Source organism: Sporothrix brasiliensis (genome assembly GCF_000820605.1).
Source record: "Sporothrix brasiliensis 5110 chromosome Unknown Cont21, whole genome shotgun sequence".
NCBI lineage: Eukaryota > Fungi > Ascomycota > Sordariomycetes > Ophiostomatales > Ophiostomataceae > Sporothrix > Sporothrix brasiliensis.
The window spans coordinates 2,964,633-2,984,474 of NW_024467140.1; the positions used below are offsets into that span (position 1 = coordinate 2,964,633).

General features: G+C 57.3%; 5 protein-coding genes across 5 annotated transcripts; 3 read left to right on the top strand and 2 right to left on the bottom strand.

Moving 5' to 3' along the window:
* Positions 1–4,933: 4,933 nt before the first annotated feature.
* Positions 4,934–5,464, top strand: SPBR_05364 (uncharacterized protein; the record flags this gene model as incomplete). Its single annotated transcript, XM_040763641.1, has 1 exon — positions 4,934–5,464. One exon carries the CDS (start codon positions 4,934–4,936, stop codon positions 5,462–5,464), a length of 531 nt encoding a protein of 176 aa, XP_040615890.1.
* Positions 5,465–6,189: 725 nt separating this feature from the next.
* SPBR_05350 (5-hydroxyisourate hydrolase) lies at positions 6,190–6,756 on the bottom strand (the record flags this gene model as incomplete). The annotated part of the gene is made up of 1 exon (XM_040763627.1): positions 6,190–6,756. One exon carries the CDS (start codon positions 6,754–6,756, stop codon positions 6,190–6,192), a length of 567 nt encoding a protein of 188 aa, XP_040615891.1.
* A 1,199-nt stretch (positions 6,757–7,955) lies between these two features.
* On the top strand, positions 7,956–10,258 carry SPBR_04725 (mannosyl-oligosaccharide alpha-1,2-mannosidase; the record flags this gene model as incomplete). Its single annotated transcript, XM_040763002.1, has 2 exons — positions 7,956–8,658; positions 8,730–10,258. 2 exons carry the CDS (start codon positions 7,956–7,958, stop codon positions 10,256–10,258), a joined length of 2,232 nt encoding a protein of 743 aa, XP_040615892.1.
* A 2,385-nt stretch (positions 10,259–12,643) lies between these two features.
* SPBR_04735 (general amino-acid permease GAP1) lies at positions 12,644–14,914 on the top strand (the record flags this gene model as incomplete). The annotated part of the gene is made up of 2 exons (XM_040763012.1): positions 12,644–13,584; positions 13,642–14,914. 2 exons carry the CDS (start codon positions 12,644–12,646, stop codon positions 14,912–14,914), a joined length of 2,214 nt encoding a protein of 737 aa, XP_040615893.1.
* Positions 14,915–15,491: 577 nt separating this feature from the next.
* SPBR_04645 (uncharacterized protein) lies at positions 15,492–18,422 on the bottom strand (the record flags this gene model as incomplete). The annotated part of the gene is made up of 1 exon (XM_040762922.1): positions 15,492–18,422. One exon carries the CDS (start codon positions 18,420–18,422, stop codon positions 15,492–15,494), a length of 2,931 nt encoding a protein of 976 aa, XP_040615894.1.
* Between the last annotated feature and the right edge of the window lie 1,420 nt (positions 18,423–19,842).

Here is a 19,842-nt window from a genome sequence, read left to right on the forward strand (position 1 = left end):
GCCCAAACTGTCCAATTGTTCGCATGCAAGAAAGTGTATAGGCTCGCCGAGGTCAGATGCAGCAAGAGATACAAAACAAGTTGCGCAAGCTGGCAGGGCCCAAGGTATCCAAGTTTTTTGGAGAACGGACATGGAGCACCACCAGGGGCCCGTTTCGGAAGGCGTCTCCCGTCTTCACGTGGCAGTGGCAGGCGCAGCCCAGGACGCCAACAAGGAAGGACACCGCCCGACGACAGTGAGACTACGGAGTGGCAGGTGATCGTTCATTGCATCCTCCCGATGACCTCGTCTTTCGAGCAACAATTAGACCGGTTTGCAGCGACGCCGGTCATGTTGCTCCCTCGGAGACAAGACGCGGGGAAATGCTTGGGGCGGGGGAGGGGTCGGTTTCGTGTATTGCTCCGTGCGCCGTCCGTTGAAACGACGAGACAGACAGCAGCTCCAGCTGCACCGGGCCGGGCACGCTGTAGTCGCACAGGCACGAAGGGGCAACTGGAATGCCAGCTTTGTCTACATGTCACGTTCGTCGAGACGAGTGGTGAAGCAGCGATGGCTACCTTGTCACAATGATCCATACAGAAACAAGGGGAGGGCCGTGATGCAAAACGCCAATAGTTTGTCGTCCCTCGGGGGCATTAAAAGGCAGCTCGCTCCTGTCCTCGATTCTTCTCGCCCAAAGAGGCGTACTTTGAATATCTCAGCTAGCGCAGTGGTGTGGACCTGGACTCAATCAGGCCATCCAAGCAAACCACTATGCATTCTCGCTACGTAGAAAGAACCCAGCGCACCGCCAGCACTCCGATTTCACCTGCCCGCCGCGAGTTCTCTTGGCAGGGCCTTGGCACGCACCAGCGGGAGGGTGTTCTCAGCGCCGGGTTTGCCGATGGACCTCCGTATCACAATGTCCAATATCGGGAAGTATAATATATAATATATATATTCACATATTCTCAAATTGGTTACAAGAGGTTACGAGCCGGAAAGTGTAGAAACAGCCTTTCAGCCAGTTGGAAGCCAGTCGCAGGCCGCCAACAGGTTGCAGAAAACCGGCACATGTGTCTGAGACGCGACGATCTGTTCTTTGATGGGCATGGGCGGGCCTTCCAAGTCTTTCCTGATTTCTTGTGGAATTCCGAAGGAGTACGAATCACTTTGCATCTATCTTGCTCTTCTTTTCCCATTCACAGAGCCTGTCGACATCCGCAGCATTTCTTCCACTTACAACAGGTGTGTGTCTCAGCGATACAATACAAGCGTTGCACAAGGGTGCGCCCTGTTGGGTACTCTCCAGTGGAACAGGGTACGGACAACGCCGGGCCGCTGCATGATACCAACCGTGATTTGTGCTTTGTGCTTTGTGTTTGCTGTGTCAAGTGTCCGGCGAGCCAAGCTGGCCCTGGTGATGCGTGGTCCAATCGAGACAGCCGAGATGGCGTACCATAAAACAGGCTCAGACTGGTCTGGGCGATTCGCGATGGCCAAGCCTCTGTCGGCTGCACGTTTGCTCGTCTTTGCCGCCACTGAGTTTACAAATATCTTACGACTGCAGGGGAGCGAAATATCGGTGCCTGCTCGTCTCAAGGACAATGCAACGAACTTGTGAGGCGCAGGGCAGAAAGGCTGCCTCTCGCACTGGAGAGGGCCTGGCGTCGGCGAAGCCAGCCTCGGCGTTAACCCCCCAACTGCTCAAAACCGGTGCTGGAAGGCAAGGAAGGGAACAAACTTGTTGGGGGTGGGGAATATTGGTGGACATTTTTAGTGGCTACGATGCCCTCCGTAATAATACCTGCTCAGTCTCCATGTTCTTTTGTGGAGAGCACGACCGGAAGAACGCAAAAGGCAAACTGCTCAAGAACACTCACACTCACACACGTAAACAAAGACAGCAGTGGTTTATGACCATGTGTTCGACATATGGCTCAAGGCGATCTTGCCACAGAATTCAAGAGGAGACGAAACAAACCTCCAAGTCTGTCGGCCATTCTCGTATTGTCCCCGTAAAGTCGTCTACTTCCCTACACTACTCGTCTTAAACATAGCCTACCCCCTATGGCGGGTACGACGAAATGAAGATGCAAATACGGGCATATTACTTCCGTACTAGTCATGGCATACCCGTCGGCAGCACAACCACATGTCCTGTCAGCCAGTCCAGAGCGCCGGTGCCAGCCCACGCCACCAATACGGGATACATCCCATGCGCATCCGCGACTGGCACAGAGAGTCCCTGCGCCTACTGTCGCGTACGTACATGTCGTCCGTACGCACTACTCCATACAGGGTACATGTATTGGTGTCTGTGCTTTGATCGTTTGGGCAGGATCCATCTGCGGGCAGAAGAAGTGGAAAGGTGACATGCATGAGACAAAAAGCCGCATATCCATCAGTCCGTCAAAGGAAGGCGATAAAGGAGAAGAGTGACGAGACAATCGCCGCAGAAAAGCAGAAATAAGAAGAGGGTCTGGAAATAAGGTATGGAGTACGAAAATGAGACCCAGAGACTATTGGTTTGCCAAAGCAAGAGAAGAACGACAGATGCGCCAAAGCAAGAGAAGAACGACAGATGCCAAAGAATCTCCGTCGAAGAGAAAAGAACAAGTAATACAAACGACGATGTATTACACATATACAAATGCACTGAAGGCCAGAGAAGGCAAGACGACCTCCCCTCTCCCCAACCTCGCGCCCTACGAGTGGGTTCCTTGCCAAGACATTTTTCCTGAAGAGGCAGGGACCACCGTCCTAGCTCGGCTCGGGCGCACCAGCTGGGTAGAAATCGACGCTGGAGATCGTTTGTGCCGGGACTGTTTTATTCTTGTTTACTAAGGCCGCTTGCAAAATGACAGCCAGTCTCTCACAAAGGAAGGCGCTGGTGGCCAAAATGTTGGCGAGGAAGGTACGACGCAGAGCCCCAACTTGGGGCAATACCTGTATTCGTTGCTCAAGCTGCACTTGCCAGGCCACAAGCTCGCCAAACCGGAAGCAGCGACCTTGTTGCCTCGCTGCGGCACGCCATGCATATTGGCATTACGTTGCCGTGCAGTGACGCAGCCGGTCTGCACCTTCTGCGTTTGCACAGACTCAGAGTTGCTTCGTCTCTGTGTCCCATTCCAATTCCGCACTTCTCCCATTCAGAGTCCATATGAGTCTTTTGTTTAAGAATCCCCATGGGACGTTCTCTGGACGCCACACTCTCTTCACCGCTTCCGACTTCTTCGATCGACCACCTTGTTCCAGACGTTCTCTTCCTTTTCTACCGCCTGACCCCCCTTCACCCGTTGTCGTCGCCTCCATCGCGCCCTCCCTTTCCTTCGTCTACTTTTTCCTCTTTACTTTCTCGCTATTCCATCTCCGACAGCAAAGCATTCGACCACTCAACGGCCCTGGCCCAAACCGTGCCACCTCCAGACAACTCACATCAACCGAACCGTACGGCGAGTCTTGCCCCATCCGTTCGTATTAAAGACTGTGGGTGCCGCCCTTTGTGGCTACAAACAGACGCCTTCTCCTGCCACGCATTTCTTCTTTCGCCCAGAAATCAATAAACGCCAGTCTACCCCTGGGGCCTTGTCTTTCACGACTCGCCTTTCATCTTCATCGCCAATACCCTTTCATCGACTCTTTGTTTTTTTTTGGTTTTTTTTTTCTAGGAAAGAGGACACTTTTTGATTCGCGCGCTCCGGCAACCTGTAACAGCCGAAGCCTAGGAACTCTCACCAGCTCTTGGCTCCCGTCATCCGCACACCCCTGTCCAAACCGCGCTCTGAACAGTCTGACGACGACGCCCTCGTTTTTGCTGCCGCGCGCTTAGTCGAACAAACGGCCCTGCCTCTTCGACTTTGCTTGACAACATCTTTTCAAGGTGAGCCTTTCTCATCCACTCGATTGCTTTTCGTCTGCTTCACTTCGAGCCTCCGATGCCCTTGTTTGAATTCCGACACGGCTACCCACCTGCCCCGTTGTTTTAACTATTTCCATTGTTTCTATTTTTTGCTCCTGCATCTACATTGAATCGACATCTACCTGCTGCCGCCTGATTGCGCGTCCTTTGTGTCCTTGTCTTTGTTTCCGTCTCTGGTATTCCCCGACATTTTTTGCACGTCCTCTTGCGTTGCGTTACCTTTGTCACAGAGAAGAAGGAACAAGAAGTGGCACAGCACAAAACATAAAACAATGCATCTTGTTCAGACTGGCATCAAGACGATGCCTGCGGAATGGAAACGGATTATCCAATCCTTTCAAGCGACGGATTCCTGGACCATTCTAGACCCCATCTCGCAGACAACAGGAGGAAAAATGACGGCCAAAGATCGCGTTTTGTCAATTTCTTCTGTGCATAACGGCAAAATTGACGAGACGGTGTGCCCACTTTTGACAGGTCTCTTTGACGCCTCATTTCTCTTTTGTTTTTCTATCCCGTTCCTTTCTTCCCCCTCTCCCCCTTGCAGTCCCTCTGCTTTATTTGGCACCTGTCTATGCTTCGTTTAAAAAGCCCGGGAGCTCGCCAGAGGTTCCCGGCCAGTTCTTTTGACCGTTTTCTTGGCGTTTGTCCGTAACACAATCTCATTGTTGTATGCTGAAATGCATCTGTTCCCATTTTTGACCACATGGTACTCCATTCCTTCTGCTTCACCGATATCTCTTCTTTCACACAAATAGGCTTCAAAGCCCCCATTCAACAGCAGTTCTCTATGCACAGAGCTTCAGCTTCACTTGAAATTGCAAACCCCATCCATATTTTGAATTCCCACCCTATCCTTGTCATCATCCCCTGTCAACAATTTCACACCACTGCGACGTCTTGCAGAAAACTTGAAAGAAAGCGGATTGTTCCTTTTACTTTCTCACGGCTTCCCAATACTAAACAACCATGCGCAGACTCTCCTCCAGAACACGAACACAAAGTTGGTCCGTCATGAGTATCGACTCCATCATGCACTCCGTCCCGCCAAAGAGCCCGACGCTCTCGAACCGCTCGTCCCGGGACTACGACACCGGATTTCCTGAACCATTCTGTGGCAACGGCAACACGACCCTGCGGCATCCCGACGCCAACACCTCCCCCGACGCCTGCATCTCCTCTGATGACATAGCCGTCGATCACGTTTACATGCGGTCACGGCGGTCGTTTTTGCACAAGAACAAACGGGCGCCGCTGAGCCATGGCAAGCTCACGGCGGCCGAGCTGCAGGCCTACAACGAGCTGTCATCGATTGTCGAAATCCCATCACGGACAGACGTCTCATCATCAGCGGGCTCTCTGCGCACGGACTCGCGGCAGTCCAAGGATGGCAGCGAGAGCCTGAACCGGCCGTCCTCCTCGGCCCACAGCGACGTGGCTGGCCTCCGGAGCATCAACGGCACACTCGGCCGCACCAGCAGCGTCAGCGGCCAGTCGACGATCTCGCACAGCGGATTCCCCCGCAGCGGCAGCGTCTTCCGCAAGTTCAGACACCACGACTAGAGGCATGCCCGGCTCTGGATCCTGCGGCTGCGGACGCGGCAAACAGGGCAGACGCAGCAAGCACAACAGACGCAAGAGACACAGCAGACACAATCAACGACGAGCCTGTTTGTCGGATATCTGGGGCGCCGCCTGTTTTGCTGCACCTCAATCTCAAAATCCGCTGCGTCGGCCTGACCAATCGTTTTCCTTTTCCTTTTTTTTTTTTGATTTTTGAATTTCGCTTTGGAGTATTTTTGCTTGGGATATTTGGGGTTTATTGCATAATTTGCCGTGGAAAACGAGTTTGGAAAGCGAGGCTGGAAAGCGAGGCAAATATTTGGGCGTACCTTTTCTCTCTTTTTAACGACTCTTTTACGACGGCCTAGTTTTGTTTTGGTATCCTGTCGGACGTTTGTCTTGTCATTAATTTTCTCGATCATGCAAGCCACACTCGCTGCTTTACAGGTCGCTCTTTTCCTCTGTATTTACAACCCCCAAAAACAGCTCCTCCTACTGGATAGGACGCCAAAACGCTTCACAGCGTAGTATCAACATATTTTTATTTTGTCACAAAAGCAGACCACGGAAGAAGATAAATCGCAATGCAAACAAATGAATATGCAGTGTTGCTATAAGAAACCATACAAGCCCTACTTGATCCGGCAAGGTCGTCAACCCACTCTCCCAGTATTCGCCATGCTGTTCATTCCCAATGCCTTGCTGTGCGAGGCGTTGTTCGTTCTTCAGCTGCCCCGGTACGTCGTGTACGAGAACGGATTCAGCAGCAGCGGCACGTGGTAGTGCTGCCCCGCGGCCACCCGGAACGTCACCGCCACCTCGGGGAAGAAGGCCTTGCCCGCACCGTAGTAGCCGTCCGTGTCGAACCGCAGCGTCCACGTTGTGGGCGGCGGCGGCGGCGGGGCGGCCGAGTCATCGCTGTTGCCGCTTCCGGCGACCGAGGCCGCCGCCTCGGCCTCGGCCTTGTCGAGGACGTCGTCCAGTGTGTACACCGGCACATCCCCGGACGCGTTGGACGCCGAGTACGGCAGCCACACGGTCACGCGGCCGTCCTCGTTGGTCTGCGACTCAAAGACCTGGGTGGCGTGGCCGTGGTGGTGGCTGTGCGGGGCCGCTTCAAGGGGGGCCGCGGTGGCCGCCGCCGACGCGCCGTTGGTGGTGGCAGAGGCGCCGGCCGACGACGAAAAGGACGACGGCGACGGGGTGACGAGCTCGAGGCGGACGCGCACGCCGGTCGCCGGGCGGCCCTGGGCCGTGTCGAGGATATGACAGGTGATGCGGTCCTTGGCCATGGCGGTACGAGTGGTGGTGAGAGCGGAGGTTGTTGAATGGCGTGAATGAACGTATCGACAAAAGACAAAGTAGAACGCCAACGGAGTATGTCAAAGACAGTATGCCGTCCTGAAATACGCGATTCAGTGCCTTGACAAAAAAAAAGTGCAAAGGACGAGGCTATGCAGTTGGTATGGGCGCGGAGGGGGAGAAAAGAACGTCTAGAACTGTTCTCCAAGTCCTAGTCTCGTTGAGCTGGCAGTGGTAAGGCGGAGGACTCCGGCCTCCGCACGTGTAAGATACGTTGGGCTGAGCCGCGCCCGACTTGCAGAAGAGGGGCAGCCTGGTTTGTATGGAGACGGAGTGACGACAATACAGTGCTGAGCAACCAGCTGTTCGCACTCATACTGTACGCCCTGATCAGCCACAGGGTGCCAGCCACTGCAGCACGCCCCGTCTAAAAGAAGCACTGATGCCCTTGTGGCCCACTAATACGGCCGCCCTGCGCCTTCCCGCGAGTCAGCAGTTAATTCGTCAAGGGGGCAGGAGCATGCCTGTTTCCATTTTAAGACAGCAGGCCAGCGCCCCCCGAACTGTCCTTTTCGCATGTGTGTCCCAGGGTCGCGCTTTCTGCCGGACATTCGGACGGCACGGAGATTCTGAGCTCCGCGAAAGGCAAGCTGTCTATTCCAAGGATGTTGTGTTCTTGCCATCCAACAGGCTGCCGTCGTTTAGTCCAAACTACGTACTCGAGACGATCTCGTGTATTGCGTCTTTTGCAGACTGGGACTCTCTCTGCCATTGGGACGCAGTCTTAGCTCGTGGGACGCGCCTATTCGGCGTCCTATTATCCACTACTGGCCTTTTTTAGCCTCTACCCATTACGTTGGTTCCCTGACGGGCTTCTCTCTGTTTGGAGTGCAAGCCTCGCCAAGTCATTCGAGTATATTTTTTGTGTGTTTTTGGTAGAGGAACAAGGGGGGCGTTGTTCATCTCCTTTGTCTTTTTGATCTCTTCTGAGCCTGTCATACGATTCATTGTCTTCCGGCGTGCACCTTTTGATTCCGACTGTGGCCACGTCTCGCATCAACATCCCTCGACTTTGACGTTCCTTGAGCGTCTCGAATTGTTTCCCTGTTAACCGCATCGACAACCTCAATCGTCCTTCCCTTTGCTTCCTATCCCCGCCGACCGGCTCCATGCTCGCGCAGCCACGCCAATGAACGTTCGCGACCCCTTTGGCTTGCACCGAAACCCAGCCATTGGCATCCTGCGCGCGACTGCGACCCAGGCTGCCCTTGACTTCCGCGAGCGAGCCATCGAGGCGGGCGCCCAGGCGCTCGAGAAAGGAAAAGAGGTTCGGCAGGTCGTGGAGAGTGCCGTCGAGAACGCGCTCGAAACTGCCGCCAACGCGGCCGCCAACGCTGCAGCTACGACTGCCACCAACGACGACATGGCGTTTTCCGTGCCGCGCAACGTGCCCACGTTCAACGACCCCCAACGGCTAGCAGAGGACCACTTCTGGGCCGCCGCGACGCGGCGACCGGGCGCTGGTGCGAACAACGCAGGGAACAAGGGAATCATAGGAGCCGCCGGCAACCTGCTGGACGCCGCGACGGGCGGCCGGAACCGCCAGGCGCTGCCCATGTACAAGGACAAGCCGTACGGCTACCCGGCGTCGCAGCGCCGCCGGCCGCTGCTCCGGCGCAGACGCTTTTGGGTCCTGCTGGTCCTCGTGCTGGTGTCGATTTTGTACTACCGCGGCTGGTTCGAGGAGCACAGGGAGCGTGTGCCGCTGCGCGGGTGGACATGGTCGACCAAGGACGAGAAGGCGCGCGGGCGCGTGGACTGGCTGAGCCGGCGCGAGCGCGTGGTCGAGGCCTTTGAGCTGAGCTGGGACGCCTACGAGCGGTATGCATGGGGTAAGGAGAGCCACTCGGAGGCGCTTTCGTCCGGGCGTTTGCCAAAGAGACGTTGACTAACCGCACTGCAGGCCAGGACGAGTTCTATCCCGAATCCAAGCGCGGCCGGTACATGGCCCCTCAGGGCATGGGCTGGATCATTATCGACTCGCTGGACACCATGATGCTGATGAACCTGACGGGACGGCTCGCACACGCCCGCGAGTGGGTGTCCAAGTCCCTGACGTGGGACCAGGACCAGGACGTCAACACCTTTGAGACGACCATCCGCATGATGGGCGGCCTCCTGTCCGCCCACTACTTGTCCAACGAGTACCCGGACATGGCGCCCCTGAGCGAGAAGCAGCTCGCCAGCACGGGCGGCGAGGACCTCTACCTCGAGAAGGCCAAGGACCTGGCCGACCGGCTGGTGTCGGCGTTTGACAGCCCCACGGGTCTGCCGTGGTCGAGCGTCAACATTGGAAAGTCCGAGCCGCTGCCGGCGCACGACAACTCCGGATCGGCATCCACCGCCGAGGCGACGACGCTGCAGCTGGAGTTCAAGTACCTGGCCAAGCTGACCGGCGAGAAGCTCTTCTGGGACAAGGTCGAGCATGTGATGGAGGTGGTGGACGAGGGCAGCCGTGCGTTTGAGGGTCTCGTTCCGATTTTCATCAACCCTGCGACGGGCTCCTTCATGGGCCAGAACATCCGTCTGGGCAGCCGCGGCGACTCCTACTACGAATACCTCATCAAGCAGTACCTGCAGACCAACAAGAAGGAGACGGTCTACCAGGACATGTGGCAGGAAGCCCTGGCGGCGGTCCGGAAGCATCTCATCACGTACACGGAGCACATGCAGTTCACCATTATCGGCGAGCGGCCCGACGGCCTGCTGCGCCCGCTGTCGCCCAAGATGGACCACCTGGTCTGTTTCATGCCCGGCACCATTGCGCTGGCGGCCACCGAGGGTCTCCCGCTGGCGGCGGCACGCAAGCAAGCGTGGTGGACGGCGCGCCACGACGCCGACATGAAGCTGGCGCACGAGCTGACGCAGACCTGCTGGGGCATGTACAAGTACATGGCCACGGGCCTCGCCGCCGAGATCACCCACTTCAAGATTGCCGACCCGCCGCCGCCGTTCTCGGCGTCGCACCGCATGCCGCCCGCGACGTTCGACACGGACCCCGACGCGCCCTGGCGCCTCGACTTTGAGGTCAAGCCGCTCGACCGCCACAACCTGCAGCGGCCCGAGACGGTCGAGAGCCTGTTCTACATGTGGCGCATCACGGGCGACGTCATGTACCGCGAGTGGGGCTGGGAGATGTTCAAGTCGTTTATGAACTACACGGCGGTCGACGAGGGCGGCGGGTTCACGAGCCTGACCAATGCCGACGCCGTCCCGCCCGTCGGCCGCGACAACATGGAGAGCTTCTGGCTGGCGGAGACGCTCAAGTACTTTTACCTCTTGTTCTCGCCCAACGACGTGCTGCCGCTCGACAAGGTCGTCATCAACACGGAGGCGCACCCCTTTCCGCGCTTCGACATGGGCCCGCTCTTCCACACCGGCTGGAAGCGGAAGCCGGCCGGCGCCGCCAAGGTGTCGCCGCCTGTTTCATAGGATATGTAGTTGCCCGGTGGGATGGGTTCATCGCGCCGTCACTCTGCAAGGTGTCGGTGGTCCGTCCAGTCGCTTCCTCATTTTGAGCAGTTGGTACACGGCGTTTTGTGTTTGGATTTATTTTGTTTCAGAAAAAGAAAAGGCCGAAAAGAAGCACAAGCTTTTCGAGATGGTAGTCTCTCTCTCTCTCGTCGTGTATATATTTTATATCATTGGACAGCATTGTTGTGGGCATCTTTGATACAGCTTCAAGCAAATAAAACGGGGAAAAGACAAGACGTGTTTGTAATGTGCAGGCCTCTATGTCGCACGTTCGTAGTACTGTGTAGTACTCGGTGAAGTCGTCAACCTGCTTTCCATGCCCTGCTGGACATACACCGGAATTGGTAAGGCGCAATCAGATTGTATCCATGAAATTTTGATTTTGAAGCACCTGCCTTGTTCAGCAAGAGCTTGGACCGGGGATCCAAGAACCGGTAGCAACAGACAGTCAACAAGACACGGCAGAGGGAATAAACGAGAATAAAAGACGCAACGACGAGTCATTCTCATGCGCCAACGGGAGAGGCCCCCGAAAGCGGTCCTGTCATGACTTGCACGCAGTCGATTCCTGAAATGGACGGCAGGAGGCGTTAATCAAGGAGAGCGGCAATCGCGAATCGAGCACGTACGTCGTGTCGTCTTTTGTCGTCTCCTTGTCGAGTGGGTCGAAAACAACAGCTATCTGCTGTGCCTTACAGGATCCATCTCGTGGAGACATCATCCACTTGCTTTGATAGCTTCCTCTCCCCTTATCGTGCGATAGCAAATATGACTTGAATAAGGGAAGAATGGCATCCACAGCCAGCGTAACGGTGTAACCAGAAAGGAAATGTTCTGGAAGACAGACGACCGACAGGGTGACTGAAGCGCGACAGAGACAAACCACACATGCAAAGGAAGACGACCGTCGAAAAGTGAAGCAAGATGTAGAGCGTATCAACGGGCCATCCAGGGGACAGAACGACAGCAAATTCAAACAAAGTCGTGCCGGTTCATAACCCAGCCCCTCTCCAACTGTTTCTACCTGTCGCCTCGATTTCATGTCTTCACAATGGCATATGTGCCGTTTTCCAAAGCGGCTTCTAGTCGCGCTGTTTCTTGACCCTGGATGCCTGGTTACAGCACTGGCTGGGGTCTGCCAAGTCTCCGCTTAAGTGACGCTATCGTACCGCTGTTTCGTCTCTACCTCCTCAGTTGGCATTCTAAGACAAGGCTCACCTTTCTTACGATCTCGTTCGTTTCCTTATCTTGCACCTTCCTCTGTATACATGATACACGCTGCCCCAATTTGCGCCTTCCTTCGTTCTTTCCCATCGATGGAAGCGTGGCGTTCTTTCCATTGATCGTTCAAGCCAAGTAAAGTAACATTATGCTAAACCAAACTAGGGCCAGCAAGCACTAAGAAAGAAGGAGCGAACGAGACCCGCACACGTTTTCGCCAGGTCGTTCTTTCTCTTGACTTCCTGCACCAGCCCGCAAGCCGCCCCCAGATTGACCAGTCCCCCTCTCACTTCGAAAGCCACTAGCACCTCACACCACCTCCACCGCATCCTTTTCTTTTATTTCCACTTCCCACCCGCCTCTCGTTTTGACTTATCGTCTTCTTCCTCTTCACTCGTCAATCGTTTTGCACCTGCAAAACACAAGTTGCCGAACTCGCCGAACATTACGCACACCGCCGACTCGTTTCGCCTCGCCCCGACTTTGTCATTTCCCCACTCTCGGATATGGTCTTTTGCGCGGGCTGACTTGTCGACAGCGTAAACCGCAACAAAGTCAGCGGCCAGCTCGATCAGCAAGGCCGACCTAGTTGGCAATTGGGAACCGTTGCCTTTCCTGCCAGGAACGCACAGAGCGCAGATCACCGCGGGCTGTGCCTTCACGTTGACGTCCCTTCTCTCGCGGCCGCGCCGTGCTGCTCGAATCGAGGGCGCATTGACGTCCTGTCTCTTATCTTGCACAGCATCTCTCTTTCGGACACCGACGACTCTTGCGATATACGACCCGAATGCCCATTGCCATTCCACGAATTGGGCAAACGACCTTATCCTCTGCTTCATTCGTGACCTCATAGCCGGTTGTTTATTTGCATTTATCTGGCCTTTTGCAAGCGACTTGTGACACACATCGGAGGTAACTTCCGGGACGAACAAGCCGCATCGAAGCGACGATTTCAGAGTCGATTATACTCGAACGAAAAGCAGGTCCTTCCCACGGCACTGCGAGCGGTGTGTGTGACCGCCGTTTGGACTTTCAAGAGACGCCACAACGATTGGCATTCTTTTGCAACAGACGAGCAAACACGGCGAACGGGACCTGTCCCGAATCGACCAACTCGCTCCAATGGGGAAGAAGCCGTACTTGTCATCGTTGGACCCAGATCTGGAGTTGAAGTTTTTTAAAATAAAGGAGGACGGCTTGCAACCGGCCAACGTCCACAACATGCGAAACTCGACAAGCGCAGGAGGCGATAGCGGGGCGCGCATTGGCCACATTACGACGAACGATCCAGGATACTACTATGACGACCCGGAACGGAGCACGCGAGGATCCCGGCTCGGTGGTGGTGGCGGCGGCGGCGGCGGCTCGTCCTTTGTCGGGTCCGAGAGCCGGCCGTCGTTTGGCCTGGGCACGGGCGACGCCCATCCCAGGAACGCCTTCTCGCGCTGGGTCGACACATTCCGCCGCGACCCAACCGTGCATTTCACACCCGATTCCGTCGTTAATGCCCGGGTCGGGAGCAGTTATGGCAGCAGTGCGGGCGACGGGACCGGTCGCAACCGGATGTGGAGAGCTGGATACCCTCTGCATAACATGCGATATGGCGGCCCACAGCATGACGGTGGCGACGAGGACGAGGACGACAATGACGATATTGACAACGACGATCTCGAAGGAGGCGGCGGCGGCGGCGGCGGCGGCAGAGGTGGTGGCCGCAGGGGGCACAATGGGCGCAACGGACGCAACAGCCATTTCTACGACCTACACAGTGCCAACCTCGCTACGGCTCACTCGGGCCTGGCTCGCGAGCTCAAGGGCCGCCACCTGCAGATGATTGCCATTGGCGGTTCTATTGGAACCGGTCTCTTTGTGGCATCCGGCAAGGCGCTGTCGCAGGGCGGTCCTGCTTCCGTACTTTTGGCGTACGGGTTCATCGGCATGATGCTCTACTGCACTGTGCACGCGCTCGGCGAGCTGGCCGTCGTCTTTCCTGTGGCTGGTTCGTTCTCGGCCTTTTCGACGCGCTTCCTTGACCCCTCCTGGGGCTTTGCCATGGGCTGGAAGTAAGTACCCCTCTGGAATCACACACCATCGACTACCTAACCTGCTAACCCACTCAGCTACGCATTGCAGTGGCTCGTCGTTTTACCGTTGGAGATTATAGCAGCGTCGATGACGGTGACGTACTGGAATCCACACCTGAACAAGGCCATTTTTGTCACCATATTTCTCCTCGTCATCATCAGCATCAACTTGTTTGGCGTCAAAGGCTACGGCGAGGCCGAGTTTATCTTTGCCATTATCAAGGTGACGGCCATTGTCGGCTTCATCCTCCTCGGCATTGTCATCAACATCGGCGGCACGCCGACCGAAGGCTACATTGGCGGCAAGTACTGGCACGACCCGGGTGCCTTCAACAACAGCTTCAAGGGCCTCTGCTCGGTGCTCGTGACGGCCGCGTTTGCATTTGCCGGCACCGAGCTTGTTGGTCTTGCGGCGGCCGAGACGCAGAACCCGCGCAAGAGCCTGCCGACGGCCATCAAGCAGGTGTTTTGGCGCATCTCGCTGTTTTACGTCGTGGCCCTGACGCTGGTGGGCTTGCTCGTACCATATAACAACCCTCGGCTGCCCGGCTCCAAAAACATTGCCGACGCCACGGCGTCTCCCTTTGTGATTGCCATCGAGAGCGCCGGCATCCAGGTGCTGCCCTCGGTCATGAACTCGATTATTCTGGTTGCCGTGGTGTCTGTCGGCAACTCGTCCGTCTTTGGTTCTTCGCGCACACTCGCTGCCCTCGCCGACCAGGGCCAGGCCCCGCGCATCCTCTCGTATATCGACCGCCGAGGACGACCGCTCATGGCCATTTTGGTTGCGTCGAGTCTCGGCTTTCTCGCCTACCTCGCCGACGTGGACACACAGTCGGACGTGCTCAACTGGCTGCTGGCCATCTCGGCACTCAGCAGCGTCTTCACGTGGGGCAGCATCTGCTTCGCGCACATCCGTTTCCGCATGGCGTGGCGGCGCCGCGGCCGCACGCTTACGGAGCTGGCATTCCGCGCGCAGTCGGGCACGATCGGATCCTGGCTCGGCTTCTTGATGAACGTGCTCATCTTGTTGGCCCAGTTCTGGGTGGGCCTCTGGCCCATCAACTACGGCCAGGCCAGCACGTCGGCCAATGTGAAAAACTTCTTCTTGGAGTACCTGGCCGTGCCGATTGTGCTGGTCATGTGGCTCGCGCACAAGCTCTGGTACCGGACGACGTACGTGCGGCTGTCGGAGATGGACATTGACACGGGCCGGCGCGAGTTCAACCTGCCACTGCTGGTGGCACAAGAGCAGGAGGAGAAGCTGTACTGGCCGCGGTGGAAGAAGATGTACAAGTTCTTCTGTTGAGCAGCATGTGGTCCACGACCTGTTATGATGTGTTGCACGAGTCTTCTTTTTATGTTTCGACGATTTTGACATTGATTTCCTTTTCTGTTTTTGCATGGCGTTGCGGACTGGGAGGGTTTGGAATCCCCACCCAGGGAGCGGGAAAGCATTTGACCATTTGTCTTTTTTGTTTCTGATTTTCTTGTTCTTTTTGTTTTGTTTCTTGTCACGCAAATCTAGATACCACGATTTTTGAGGCTTGGGTTGGTTGGACCGGGATCGGTCGGCGGTGATTTTTGTCCGCTTCTTTTAAATTGGAATAAAAGCACAGTGAAAAAGGTGGCAACGACTTCAATACTCAACGACTATTATGTGCGGCTGGAAATGGAAGCCAAATGAAGTGAACATGCACACATACCGTGGCTTATTGCTCCAGACAAGACCGCATTCATCAGACAAGGCAAGTAGTTCATTCGGATGCTCCTTTTCCTTTTATGTTTTGCTACTCTTTTCAACGATACTAACAGGCTGTCTACTCCATGCACGTCGATCCAACGTCGTCGTCATCCCGGACATTAGAAACCTCCCACCCTTTCCTCTACGGGCATTCCGCCGTCTGCCGCCTCATCATCTTGGGCACGGCCTTGCCGGCCGGCGACGTGGTCGACGGCGCCTCCAGGTACTTTATCCGGAAGGGGTCCGTCTCGACAATGTCATAGTCGCTGGGCTGCTTCGGGTCGCCAAAGATGTGCAGTGCGTGGAAGACAATCTTGTACAGCCCCGGAGGCGCATAGGTGCCGTCGGTCATGCTGCCGTCCCAGGTGGCGTTGAAGGGGTCGCGCGACATCCACTGCACCGGGAAGCTCTGGATGGAGCCCAGCGTCTTGTACCCAAGAATGTCCTGCAGAGCCGGCGCCGGCGTCGTCGGCGACGAGCACAGCTTGATCGGCACCAAGTCGGCGCGGATCAGCGGCGAGCCCATGACAAAGTTGAGGTTGGTCTGGACGAGCGACGCGGTGTGGTTGGCGTTGGCCAGCAGCTGCAGCGCCGCTTGCTGGGCATCGGTCAGGTTCTTCTGGCCGGGGGTCAGGCGCACCGGCAGCACAAAGAGCGTGTTGGCGGGCACGCGACGGGCGCCCAGCCCGGGCACGGCGGTTGCGTTGGTGCTGTTGCCGCTGGCGGCGGGCACCTTTCCCAGGTACGTCTGGACGGCGTCCAGGACGGTCAGCGAGCGCATGCTGCCGACGACACCGAGGTACGGCAGCGACAGACCCGACCCGTCCGATCCGTTGATGGCAATGTAGCCCGAGTACACGGGCAAGCGCGCGGGATCCAAGCCGGCCGGCGGCGTGGCCGACACGATGACGACGCGGCGCTGGCCAGCAGGGATGGTGACGGTCGTGCCGTCGCCGCTGGCCGTGGACTGGTCGGACGTGCTAAAGGCCAGCGCGGCCGGACTGTCCGCGACCTGCAGCGTGAGTGGGTAGTGGGCGGGCTGGATGTCGGTGCCGGCCAGAAAGGTGTACGAGGTGGCGGCGCCGATGTTGGACAGCGTGTACACGACGGAGGTGTGGCCGTGGTTGGTAATGGTAAAGTTGCGCAGGGGGGCGTGGTGGTCCGTGTCGTTGAAGGAGAGGCTGCTCTCGCTGAGGAGCGTGGTGGCGTACGCGGCGTCGTACACCTGCACGAGGCCGGCGCCCTGTTGCGGGACAGGCGCCAACAGGGACGGACGGGGCCGCGAGGTGCCGTCGTTGTACAGGTTGGGCTGGGCGGTGGACGACAGCAGCGACTGGAGCGCCTGCGGGTTGTTGCGCAGGTCGGGGCGGGCCTCAATGAGCAGCGCATAGATGCCTGCCACGAGCGGGCAGGCCATGGAGGTACCCGACAGCACGGCATAGGCGCCCTGGCTGCGCGGGAAGGTCGACAGGATCTGGCCGCCGGGCGCCGCGAACTGCGGCTTGACGTCGAGGTCAAAGGTCGGGCCCCAGCTGCTGAAGCTGCTCACAAACCCGCCCGACGCGGTGTTGTTCGCATTGTTCAGGCCCTTTGGCGCGGTGAGCGGGTCCGTCATGGCGACGAGGACCGTCTCGTTGCGGGCGAGGGCGGCAATCCAGGCGGCGCCCTGGTCGGCCGTGACCATGGCCATGCCCACAATGCCGGGCACGGAGCTGACGTCCACCTGCAGGGTGCCGGGCTCGTTGTTGTACAAGAGGACGTACTTGGCGCCACGACGCGCGGCGTTCTGCGCCTTGATTGTGAAGAGACATGTGCCGCGGCGGGCGAGCACAATGTAGCCAGACAGGTCGTTGGTGCTATTCTTGGCGGGAAGGGCCTCGCAGAGGTCCGTCTCGGTGCTGGTGTTGAACGTGTCCGCCCACAGCGGCAATGTGACGGACGACCAGTTGGCGGGGCTGCCGGCGGTGTAGCCAAAGGACGTGTTGGCCACGGGCGAGGCGGCGCTCTTGACGGCGAACGTTGCCTTGGAAAACAAGGTCGGGGACACGGCGTTGTCGACGGACGCCACCGACACGACGCCAAGACCGTCTGCGGCCGCCGACGCATAGAATTGGCCGCTGCTGCCATCGTTGCCTGCCGACAGCGTGCAGGGCACGCCGTTGGCGACAATGCGCGACGTCGCGACCGCCCACGCCTCGTCGGACCAGCCCGAGGACCCGCCGACCGACGACGTGATGACATCGGCGCCCGCCTCGTAGGCGCGGTTGAAGGCGGCAATCAGCACGTCGTCGTTGACGTTGCCCTCGCACCCAAACACGCGGAACATGCCCAGCTCGACCCCCGGCGCGGCGCCCGTCACGCCAAACGAGTTGCTGCCGCCCTGTGCGGCCAGGATGCCCGACACGTGCGTGCCGTGGCCGTTGCAGTCCATGGGCGGGTTGCCCGAGGGCACGGGCTTGTTGGTGCCCGTGTAAGCGTCGCCCACCAGGTCGTACCCGAAGCTCACCAGACACCCGGGGCCGAAGCAGCCGCCCAGCGCAGGGTGCAGGTAGTCGACGCCCGTGTCGACGACGGCCACGCGCACGCCCTTGCCGGTGATGCCCTTGGCGCGCAGCTGCGTCACTTGCGTCATGACGTGCGTCGACAGCGTGTCGTCGGCGGTGGCGCGCCGGACGTGGTCGTCGTCGCTCGACAGGTTGGCTACCCAGTGGCGCGTGTGCTCCGGAATGCGGTACTGCCGCACTGGCCACATGCGCTTGACGGCCGGCAGTGCCTCCAGCTGCGCCGTGGCGTCGACCGTGGACGTCTCGTCGGGTGCGTGGAACTGGATGGACGCGCCGCGGAAAAGCTTGAAGTTGAGGTCCATCTTCTTGGAGGCGTTGGCGGCAATGGCGTTGTAAAACTCGCTGCCGTCGTGCCCGTCTTCAAACTCGACAATGTAGTTGCCGGGCACAATGTTTTCGGCGCTGGCGGCACGCGCGGCCTGCTCGACGATCTGGCTGCCGGGCCCGCCGACGGCCGCCGAAACGGCGCCGGCCAAAAGAGGCACCGCCAAAATGGCGGGGATATGCATGGTGCCAGGCGAAGGGATCGAGGACAGCAAAATCAATAACGGAACGAGTGGAGTGTTGACAAACGAGTGGCAAGACGAGGAAACCAAACAACAGAAGCAATGATGGTCCTCTCTGTTGTTGTACGGCAAGCGCAACTCGTCTCAGATTCAAAATGACGGTGGGACAGAGGGGGAGGACAGGATGGCAGATGTGTCACTTATGAGGGAGGACATGAAGACAGACGGCCAAGAGGACAAGAGCCATGCGCACCCTGTCTGGGGAACAGCTTGTTTCCATGCTGCCCACTTTCGACCTTGGCCATTTGAATTGATTATCCCCTCAAAGCGGCCATAGCCTCATTCGTTCCATCTATGGGGACATGTCTAGATTGCCGTTCCCGGGTCCTGGTGAGGACGCTGAGTTGACCTGACTTTATCCAGACGGCCAGCAAAGGAACCAGGAACAAGTGTGGGGGATGGATGGAGCGTCGTGCCTTGCAGATGCAGATTGTAATCGGGGGTTCCTTGCCGTTGCGGCTATGTTGTCTCTGGACAGCCCCCTGAGAAAGGGGCAGTCACTGACGTTCCCTTTTCGTTCTGGAATGTCGATGGGCTGGGCATCGGTAGGATGCAGAGTATTCTCATTACGAGGTATTAATGCTTGCTGCAGGGACGGTGCGGCTAATCTACATAATACAGAAAAATGAGGCTTTAACGGGATGTAGACGACATACAGATAAAGAACAAAATTTCGACATGAAAGGAGAAGAATGGCCAAGTCGGGGAATAGATGCACGAGTGCCGGTGCGCCCTCTTTGTCCCTTGGTGCTACAACAAGCAGTACACAGTCAGGCAATCACCCGTTCTGTCCAACCGCCGACGGACCGTGCTCGCGTGATAACGAAGCGAGGACAGGGCATTGGCAGAGCGGAGGGTGCGATAAAAGAATAAACCAAGCCGATGTTCGTCAATCAGGACGCACATTGCGTGTATCAAGACCACTCGCTGTCGGACGCGGCTTGGCAAATAATCGTCGTCTGGTTGCACGAACTGAGTTAAGGCATGTGCTGACTGTTGGCACGGCTTGTGGCTGTTGGTCTCTTTCTTTATTTGTTTATTTTGTCTTTTATCTTTTATAATGTCCCAATTTCCAATCTTTATTGTCATCTCTGTCTCTCACTCTGTTCGGCATCTTGTTGCCCGAGCGTCCGTTTGTTGTTTGCGGAGGATGTCCGATTTGGAGCAGGGAGCAGAGCGGCATAGGGGGAGCTTTGAAGGCTCATATCTGAATATACACCGGATAAACCGTGCCAGAAAAGTAGGAATGATGGCCCCGAGGACAAAGCACAGGAAAACGGACCCACAAAGCGGGAGAGCTCGTGGGAAGAGGCACATAAGAGCCAGCCTATTATCCAGAAACGTACAGCTACAGAAGGGTTAA